This window comes from Belonocnema kinseyi, chromosome 3, assembly GCF_010883055.1.
Source record: "Belonocnema kinseyi isolate 2016_QV_RU_SX_M_011 chromosome 3, B_treatae_v1, whole genome shotgun sequence".
NCBI classification, from domain to species: domain Eukaryota; kingdom Metazoa; phylum Arthropoda; class Insecta; order Hymenoptera; family Cynipidae; genus Belonocnema; species Belonocnema kinseyi.
Window position 1 is genome coordinate 141,210,673 of NC_046659.1, and position 10,627 is coordinate 141,221,299.

Here is a 10,627-nt window from a genome sequence, read left to right on the forward strand (position 1 = left end):
CTTGATTTTTTATAGAAAATTAATCTTCTTCTTTGAAAAAAAAAATTTTATGGTTGCAGATTTTTTATTTTGGGTTGAAAATTTAAGTATTTTATTCCAACCTCCATTTTTATTTCTAAATTATTTTTTTTGGCTGAAAATCGAATTATTTCATTTTTTGTTACAATTTTTTTAATGCGAATTCCTTACTTTCGAAGGAAACCAAGTATTTTATTAGAACTTTTTATTTATTTATTTTTGTTGAAAATTAATTTTTGAATGTAAATATTGAATTATTCAAAGTTATATTTATTCGTTAAAAAGTAATATTTTTGATTGAAGATTCTTTAATTTAGTTGAAAGTTAATATCTATGGCGGCGAATATTCAACTTTTCTATGGAAAAATTTTCTTTTTTTGTTGAAAATTAATTTTTTAACAGAAAATTGAACTATTCTATTTTTGATTAAAAATATCTTCATTTTTAGATGAAAATTAACTTCTTATGTTGCAAATTATATATATATATATATATATTTTTTTTTTGAAATTATATTTTTTTACCTGAAAATTGCACTGTTCTATTTTTGGTTGAAAATTCGTTTCTCAGTTGAAAATTTTACGATTTTTTTAACGAAATTGTATTTCAGTAGAAAATTGACCTTTTTTCGTTAGAACTTTAAATATTTAGTTAGGAATTTATGTATTGCGTGGAAATTTTGCCTTTCTACTATAAACTTAAGCTGCTTGTTAAAAAATTAGTCATTTTGGTTGAAAATCGAAATATTTCATTTTTGGTTCAAAATTTATCTTTATAAGCTGAAAATTCAATTATTTGGTAGAAAAAATAGAAAATATTATCAAAACACGCACTTTGAATTTTCTTCAGTAGACAATAAGGCTATGTTTGTAAAATACAGAACTACATAAGAAAAAATGACCCGTATTTAAAATATTAAATTTTTCTCTTCAAACTGAAGAAATTACTCTTACGCTTAATTTTACAAATAAACTAAAAAATGCTATTAATAGTTTGTATTAAAAAAAAAAACTATTTTTAAGTAATTGAATAAAATTTTTGCAGAACTCGGACCCAAACAGATCACGGACTCTGGTGAGTCGTAAACTCCCCCTTCAAAATATTTTTTACTTTATAATTATTATATATTGTGAAAAATTGTTTTGCACATTTAATCTTTTCAAATAAACGCGCGATCGTGCGACGCATGCGCAGTGCGGTCATCCTAATTCCTAACCTTAAAAAATTTGAAAACAAACAGATTGTCATTGTTGATATTTATTTGCTTATTAATCAAATTTAATTGAACAAAAATAATAAAGCAATGAGTAATTTACAAGCAGAAACAGAATCTGGTTCAAAAATGGTGAAAATGGAAGAGAGTGACAGATCAAATGTAATATTCTCTCACGAGGAATTGGTTAAACTTACAAAGGACGCAATTAGTAAAATAATAGAAAGTGATCCACTTTTTGGAGAACTTCCTCCAGATGCAACCCTCGAGGAAATAAAAGCACAAACTGCGGTTGTTCAAGGGCAAGCAATAACTTTGTATTTGAATCGAGAGGATTTACCAATGATCGCGGTTGTGGTAAGTTTTTATTTAATTTACAATTTCTCGATTTGAAGGGAAACCCCATTTTCAGTACAAATTAAAAATTTACAAATAAATTTATTTTCTGAAAAGAATTTTCTACAAAATAGTTAATTTTTTTAACTAAAAAATATATGAATTTTTAACAGGAAATTTTATTTGAAACAAATAGTTGAATTTTAACTGAATAGATAAATTTTCTTCTGCCAAAAAGATAAATTTTTTGCCCAAAAATACAAATTTTAAACAAAATACATTCTCAAGCAGGGATTAATTTTCAATTGAAATTATGAATCTTATTTGAAAAGAATCTTGTTTTTTCACCATCAAATATTACTTTACTAGCAAAAAATATGATTTTTTAAGTATCCTTTAAACTGACTCAAATTATTTCCAAAATTTTGAGCGTAAAAAGGCGTAAAAAAATTCATTATAATCTTGATTTTTTTAAAGATTTTTGGAAGAAATGTGTGAAAATTGGTTGAAATATTTTTTTAAATTTCTTTAAAAATTAAGTCTTAAAACAGAAAATCATTCAAACATTTCCCATGAATTCGAATTTCATATTTTTTTTATTCTTTCAAGCCCTTTCAAATACCTTTTTAAAGTTATTTCAATTATTCCTAATATTTATATACATTATTGCAATATTGAAAAAAATTTCCTTAAAATCGTCCAGATTCGTTTTAGTCAATTTTGGAAATATTCCTTTTTTTTTAATTAAAAAATAATGTTGGGTTTTCCCAGAAATTTTAAGGAAATTTGTTTATTATTTTTGAACATTTCACAATCTTTAAAAAGATTCAAAATTTTATTTTGCTATCTTCAAAAATCTACGTTTTGTGTTAAATTTTTTCGAATTCTTAATTATTTTTGAATCTTTTTAAACTTTAAAAAATATATTTTTGAATGATTCGGATTTGTGCTACATTCTCTTTTAGTAATTTTGGAAGTCGTTTGATATGTTTTAGCAACTTTATAAATTTTATTTTTCTAAAGTCTTCAAAGATTTACATTTTGTTTCGAATTCTTTTTTAATATTCTAAAATTTCAAACATATATTTTTTTAATTCTCAAACTTTTCTAAATACTTGAAAAAATAATTTTAATGTTTTCCAAATTGTTTATAAAAATCTGGAATATTGAAAAAATTGCCTTTAATATTGCAGATTCTGTTTAGAAAATTTCGAAAATCCTTTCCAGAAATATGAAAAGCTTTAAAATTTTATTTCAAAATCTAAATTTTGTTTGAAATTTTTTGGAATATTTTAAATTTTCAATTATTTTTTAATCTTGTCAAAAATTTTAAGAAATCTAATCATTTTAAATATCTTTTTACATGATTAAACTTTTTCGTAACATTTGTTTTCATTTCTGAAAATTTAAAAAATTGCCTTCAAATCTTCCTGATTCGTTTTGGACAATTTTGGAAATATTTCTTTTTACAAATTAAAAAATAATTCTAGGTTTTCCCAGCAATTTTAAGGAAATTTGTTTATTATCTTGAAACATTTGACAATCTTTAAAAAGATTCAAATTTTTTTTTGAAATCTTCAAAAATCCACGTTTTGTGTTGAATTTTTTCTAATTGTTTTTCTCAAGTCTTCAAAGATTAACATTTAGTTTAGAACTTTTTTTAATATTCTGAAATTTCAAATGTATTTAAAAAAATTTTCTCAAACTTTTCTAAATACTTAAAAAAATAATTTGAATTTTTCTAAATTTTTTATAAAATTCTAGAATAATGAAAAAATTGCGTTAAAATATTGCAGACTCAGTTTAGAAAATTTCGAAAATTTTTTCCAGAAATCTTAAAAAAAGAAATTTGTTTCTTTAGCCTTTCAAAATCCTTGAAAAGCTTTAAGTTTTATTTCAAAATCTAAATTTTGTTGACATTTTTTGGAATATTTAAAATTCTTAATTATTTGTTAATCTTGTTCAAAATGTTAAGAAACCTAAACATTCTTAATATCTTTTTACATGATTCAATTTTTTCGCAACATTTTTTTTCAGTTCCGAAAAATTAAAAAATTACCTTCAAATCTTGCTGATGATTTTTTTGACTATTTTGTAAATATTTGAAAATGTTTTTAAATATTCTCTTAAAATCTAAAAACAATTTTTTTATTATCTTTAAACCATTTAAAAATCCTTCTGAAGATTTTAAAATATTATTTTGAAATCTTCAAAATTCAAAAACCTCTGCTTTGAGAAGTCTGTTCCAAATTTAAATAAATTTAAAAACTTCTTAAAACATCTATCTTTTAAAATTATTCGAATTTTTTCGAATATTTTTTTTTCGACATCTTGAAAAATCGTCTGAGCAAATTTAATAAAAGAAGTCACTTTTAAAAGTATCTATATTCTTTTTTAAAAATTTTAGAACTTTTTTTGAAAACTTTTCAACAATCTACATTTTTCACAATTTTTAAAAATCTTCTAGGTTCTTTTTTTTTCAAACCATAGAACTTTTTTAAAAATCTTTTTGAATATTCTCTTTAAATTTATTTTAAAAAATAAATAATAATTCTATTTTTCTTCAGGAGAATCTAGAGAACATTTTTTTATTCTCTGAAAAACTTTTCTAAATTCTTAAAAAAAAACAACATTTTTTAAATAATTCGAATTTCTTCCAAAAAAATGTTAAAAACAGATCGAAGTTTTTTTTTAATTACCTTAAAATCATTTAGATTTTTTTTGTAAATTTTTTAAATTTTGTCTTAAAAATTAATTTTTTAAAATTAAAAAAAAAACCTTTTAAGTATAAAAAAACTACATTTTTTCAAGTTTTTTTTTTAATTTCCCTACTGAAATCTCTTCTTCTATTTTTTTTCAAAACTTCCCTCTGTTAATTTTATTTGGTTTTCATAAATAAAGTGTGAATAACTTTTTTTAATTAAATATAGCCTCAATTTTGAAAAAAAAATTGATTCACAAAATATTAGGAATAATTAGAGCTTTTAGAACTTTAAAAAAAATTTTTAATATTTTATATATTCGAAAATTTGTTAAAGTTCTAAAATATTTGTAACCTCTATAAACTTTTTAAATTCAAAAATATCTTCTTTTTTTTAATCTTTTGAAAACTTCTGAACCATTCAAATATTTTTTTAAACCATTCTGATTTTTCAGAAAAGTGTGTACAATAAAAGAAAAATTGCCTTATATCCTCCAGATTATTTTTCGAAAACTTTGAAAATCTTTTGAAGTCTTTTTAAATTTTTTCGTAGAATTCATTTTTCAAAATGCACTCATTTGAAAATTTTCGATGAATGTTAAGAAAGTTTGTTTATTCGCTTGAAACCTTTCAAATTTCTTAAAAACCTTTTTCCGAAATAATAAAAAATTTACATTTTGTTTTAAGCTAGTTGAAATCTTCTCAAAATTTATTTATTTTCGAATCTTTTTAAAACGTCTAAATATATTTTGAAATAATTCAGCCATTTTTTCTTTCTTCTAAGTTTTCCGTTTTATCTGGGAAAATTATGTCCCAGATAAAAATTATGAAAAGAGAATTATTTTTTAATATTAAAAAATTATTCACAATTCAAATCTTTTTTATCAAAAATGTTTAGAAACTTTCAAGAAAAATGTTATCATGAAATAAAATGATTTATTTGGAACTTTCAATTTACTAAATGGTTTATGCAGAAAATTTGTAATAATTATTAATAGATAAACGCTATAAATTATGAAAAAATGAAAAAATTTCATTTTCAGGTACAACCGCACAATACGACTGTTCTTGATTTGAAAAAAGCTGTAAAAAGACACACGAATTTGTCTCTGAGGAGAGAAAATATCAAGAAAAAAATCAGCTGGAAACATGTTTGGAAGAGGTACTGCCTGAGTTTCAACAACACTCAACTCACAAATGATAACGAAAATATAAAAGCCTACGGCTTACATAATAAGGCCGAAATATGTTTTGTTAAAAGAAGAAGGGAAAAGCACAAAATTTAAAGATTATAAGTAAACTATTTATGTTCTCTAATAAACGTTATTTAATTTTAAGTTCGGATTTAAATCTGAGTTTTTTTTTAATTTCGGTTTTACTTATTTTAGAATATTTTGAAAACTTCTAAATTTCTTTGAAAATTATTCGAATTTTGCCAAAAATTTAAAAAATGTCCATAAAAAGAATCATTTGAATCTTCAAAAACTTACATATTGTTATAAAAAAATTTGAAACATTTAAAGTTTTGTATTATTTTTTAATCTTCGAAAATTTTTAAAGCTTTGAAATATTTTTTTCTCTTCTTTATTCATAAAGTTTTCCTAATTTTTTAAAAATAATTTAGCAAATTTTTATTCTCTTGAAACCTTTTAAAATTTTTAGCAAGTTTCATTTATGGAAATCTTCAAAAATCTAAATTTTATTATAATTTTTTGAAATCTTCTCAATTATTTTCGAAGATTTCCAAAACTTAAAAACATTTTTTAAAAAGATTCGAATCTTTTCCTCATTTTTAAAAAAATGCTTTTTAAATTAAAATAATTGGCTTAAAATCTTCGAGATCCTTTTTCGACCATTTTTGAAAATCTTTTTAAATATTCTCTTAAAATAATTCTTCCTGAAACAAAATGGTTTTTTATTTTCCTAGGAATTTTAAGAGCAAATTTGTATTATCTTGAAACCTTTTAATAATCCTTAAAATGCTTAAAAAAATTATTTCATAATTTTCGGAATTTTTGTAAAACCCCTTTTGAAAGCATTTAATTTTTTCCTAATATTTTTATAAAATTTCGCAATATTTAAAAAAAAATAGGCTTAAAAACCTTTCCTAGGAATCTTCAAAAATCTACATTTTGTTGAAAATTTTCTTAAATATTATCAAACTTTAAATTATTTTCGAATGTTTTTAAAACTTCTAAATATCTTCTGAAATAATTTTGAATATTCTCGAAAAAAACTTTTTCAAGGTAATTTTATTTTAATTCTAAAAAAAAATTATTTTAAAATTATTAAAAACCTACATTTTGTTCGAAATTTTGAAGGATTTAAAAAAAAATTCAAAGCTTCTGAATATCTTTTAAAATTTTAATTTTCCTGAATATTATCATTTTTTTAAATTTTTAATTATTTAAAACATTTTTTAGAAACTTCTAAATATCTTTCAAAATTTGAATTTTTCTTTTCATATCTTTAGAAACCTTCTGAAATGTTTAAAAAAATATTTATATTTAAAAATTATTTTTAAAATTTTTTAATTTTCTTAGAAATCTCATGATTTTTTTTTCATTTCCTTAAAATCTTTATAAATCCTTAAAATGCTTAAAAATTGTATTCAACAATTTTTTAAACACTAGCTTTTGTTTGGAATTTTAGATTACGTAAAATACTTTTTTGAAACTACTGAAAATCTTTTAAAAAATTATATTTTCTTACGATTTTTTTTTCACATATCTTTAAAACCCTTCTGAGGTTTGTTTGTTTTAAATTTTAAATGATTTAAAACATCTTTTCGAAACTTCTAAATAAATTTTAATTTTTCTCTACATATCTTTAGAAACCTTCTGAAATATTAAAAAAAAAATTATTCCGAGATTATTTAATTGAATCAAAAAAATTGAAAATTTTCCTAGGAATCTTATGATTGTTTATTTAAAAAATTTTGAAATTTTCTGAGGAATCTTAGAATTTTTGTTCGATTTTCTGGAACCCTTGAAAAATCCTTAAAAATCTAACTGAAAAATTTTCAAAAACCTACATTTTGTTTTAAATTATGTCAAACATTTTTGTCGAAAATTCTAAATATCTTTTAAAATTAATTGAGTTTTTCTTCAGATTTTTTTTTTGACACTTAGAATAAAATGTATTCTCTTGAAACCTTTGAATATTCTTAAAAAGCTTCTTTTTCTAAATTCTAAAAAGTCTACATTACAAAAAAATTATATTAAAATTAATAATTAAAATAAAATTGAAATTTCAAGACTTTAATTCTTTTCGAATCTTTTAATATTATATATTTTTATTTTCCTATAAAATAAAATCTGTTATCTATCTTGAAACCTATTTCATTTTCTATTCTTGAAACCTCTCAAAATCCTTAAAATGTTATAAAACTTTATTTAATAATCTTTTACTTCCATTTTTTCAAAAAAATTTCTAAGAGAGCTGTAAAATTACAAACGACGTACATAATACAAGAGATATTTTTAAATAAAATACGTAATTTAAATCTTTAAAATACTTACCAAATTTTTTTTGTTAATATCTGCAAATTTGTTTTCTTTTTTTCTAGAATTTTTACAAAATTCTGCAATATTGAAAAATTACTTCAAATTTTGAAAGTCCTTTGAATAATTTTTTAATATTTGCATTAAATTAATGTTTAGAAAGTCTTACAAAAATGAGTTTATTATCTTAAAACCTGTAAAAATGTTACTTTTAAATCTTCACAAATCTATATTTTGTTTTAAATTGTTTGAAATATTGTTAGTTTTTTGTAATTTTCGAATTTTTCAAACCTTTTAAATATATTTTTAAACGATTTGCATTTTTCCTAAGATTTTTTTGACATTTTTGGAAATGTTTTAATTTTTTTTTTAAATTCTTTACAAATTATTTTATTTTTTTAATAAAATTTGTTTTATTTAAAATCTTCAGAATCTACATTTTATTGAAATTTTAAATTATTTCGGGATTTTTTTCTAACATTAAAATACTTAGAAAAATTTATTTAAAAATCTGCAAAAATCTTTTTTTTGTTACTAGAAATTTTACAAAATGCTGCAGTATTAAAAAATTATCTCAAATTTTGGATATCTTTTGAATAGTTTTTAAATATTCTCTTTAAATTAATGTTTATCAAGTTTTACAAAAATGTGTTTATTGTCTTAAAAACATTCAAAATGTTACTTCTAAATTTTCAAAAATCAATATTTTGTTTTAAATTTTCTTCAAAAATTATTTTAATTATTAGAAAAATTTATTTTATGTAAAATCTTAAAAATCTACATTTTATTGAAATTTTTTAATATTTCAGAATTTTTTTCGAAAATTCTAAATATCCTTCAAAATTATTTGAATTTTTCTTCCTTTTTTTTGACACTTGGAATAAATTTTATTTTCTTGAAACCTTTGAATATTCTTAAAAAGCTTCTTTTCCGAATTCGTAAAAAATCTACAATTTGTTAAAAAAAATATTATAATCATCTCAGAATTATAAATCTTTTTGAACCTTTCAAATGAATATTTTTTTATTTTTCTTGGAGTCCTTAGCAATTTTATTATCTTGGAACATTTAAAAATCTTTTAAATACTTAAAAATTGTTTTTCAAACATTTTTTCTCTTACATTTTTTATAATTTTCAAATTTTTTAAACCTTTTAAATATATTTTAAAATGACATGCATTTTCTACAGATTTTTTAAAATCAGAAATGCTTGTATTTATTTTTAGTTTTCTTTAAAAATTATTATATTTATTTAAAAATTTTTTATTTTATTTAAAATCTTCAAAATTTACATTTTGTTTTAAATTTCAATTATTTCAAACATTAAAAAAAATTCTAAATATTTTATTTGAAGTTTTCCTCAGATTTTTTTTAGAGATTTAGAAAAATATATTCGAAATTTTTGCAGAAATCGTAAACAAAATTTTTTGGATTGAAACCTTACAATATTCTTTAAAAAAACCTTTTTTCCGATTTGTTAAAAAATCTACATTTTGTTTTAAAAAAATTGAAATCATCAGATATAAAATCTGAAAAAAGCTTTTCTTTTTTCCTAGAATTTTTACAAAATTCTGCAATATTAAACAATTACTTCAAATTTTGGAAATCCTTTGAATAGTTTTTCAATATTCTCTTTAAATTATTGTTCTGAAGTCTTATAAAAATAAGTTTATTGTCTTAAAACGTATACAAATTCTACTTCTAAATATTCAAAAATCTATATTTTGTTTAAAATATTGTTAATTTTTTATAATTTTCGATTTTTTTAAACCTTTGAAATATGTTTAAAATGATTTGCATTTTTCCCAAGATTTTTTTGACATTATTTGAAATCTTCGGAAATGTTTAAAATTTTTTTAATATTCTTTAAAAATTGTTTTATTTATTAATAAAATTTGTTTTAGTTAAAATCTTCCAAATCTACATTTTATTGAAATTTTAAATTATATCAGAATTCTTTTTAATTATTAAAATATTCACAAACATTTATTTCAAAATCTTTTCTTTGTTCCTAAAATTTTTACAAAATTCTGCAATATTAAAAAATTATCGCAAATTTTGGAAATCTTTTGAATAGTTTTTAAATATTCTCTTTAAATTAATGTTTTAGCAAGTTTTGCAAAAATGTGTTTATTGTCTTAAAAACGTTCAAAATGTTACTTTTAAATTTTCAAAAATCTATATATTTTGTTAAAAATTTTTTTATTATTTTAAACATTTTTTCTAAAATTTTAAATATATTTTAAAATGATTTAAATTTTTCTTCAGATTTTGTTTACATTTTGAATAAAATGTATCCTCTTGAAAACTTTCATTATTTTTAAAAAGCTTCTTTTCCAAAATTCTAAAAAATCTACATTTAAAAAAAAATTGAAATCTCAAGATTTAAATTCTTTTCCAATCTGTTAAGATAAGCGATACTTTTTTTCCCCTAGGTATCCTTTAAAAAATGGTATTATCATGAAACCTCTGAAAATCCTTGAAATATTTAACAATTTTATTTTAAAATCTTCAAAATCTACATTTTATTGACATTTTAAACTATTCCAAACATTGTTTCAAAAATTGTAAATATCTTTTAAAATTACTTGAATTTTTCCTTAGATACAAAAAAAAAAAACATTCAAAATTTTTCCAGAAATCGTAAAAAAAGTGTATTTTCTTGAAACCTTTGAATATTCTTAAAAACTTTCTTTTCCAAAAAGTGAAAAAAAATCAAAATTGAGTTGTAAAAAATTTGAAATCTCAAGATTTTAATTCTTTTAGAATCGGTTAAGATTACATATTTTTATTTTCCTATAAAAAAATTGTACTGTCTTGAAACCCAATTTTTCTAAATTTTCTGAGATGAAAACTG

The 10,627-nt window shown here is 20.0% G+C and overlaps 1 protein-coding gene across 1 annotated transcript; it reads left to right on the top strand.

Moving 5' to 3' along the window:
• Positions 1-1,216: 1,216 nt before the first annotated feature.
• On the top strand, positions 1,217-5,602 carry LOC117169608 (U11/U12 small nuclear ribonucleoprotein 25 kDa protein-like). Its single transcript, XM_033356058.1, has 2 exons — positions 1,217-1,588; positions 5,312-5,602. Exons 1-2 carry the CDS (start codon positions 1,322-1,324, stop codon positions 5,552-5,554), a joined length of 510 nt encoding a protein of 169 aa, XP_033211949.1. The 5' UTR covers positions 1,217-1,321; the 3' UTR covers positions 5,555-5,602.
• Positions 5,603-10,627: the final 5,025 nt, after the last annotated feature.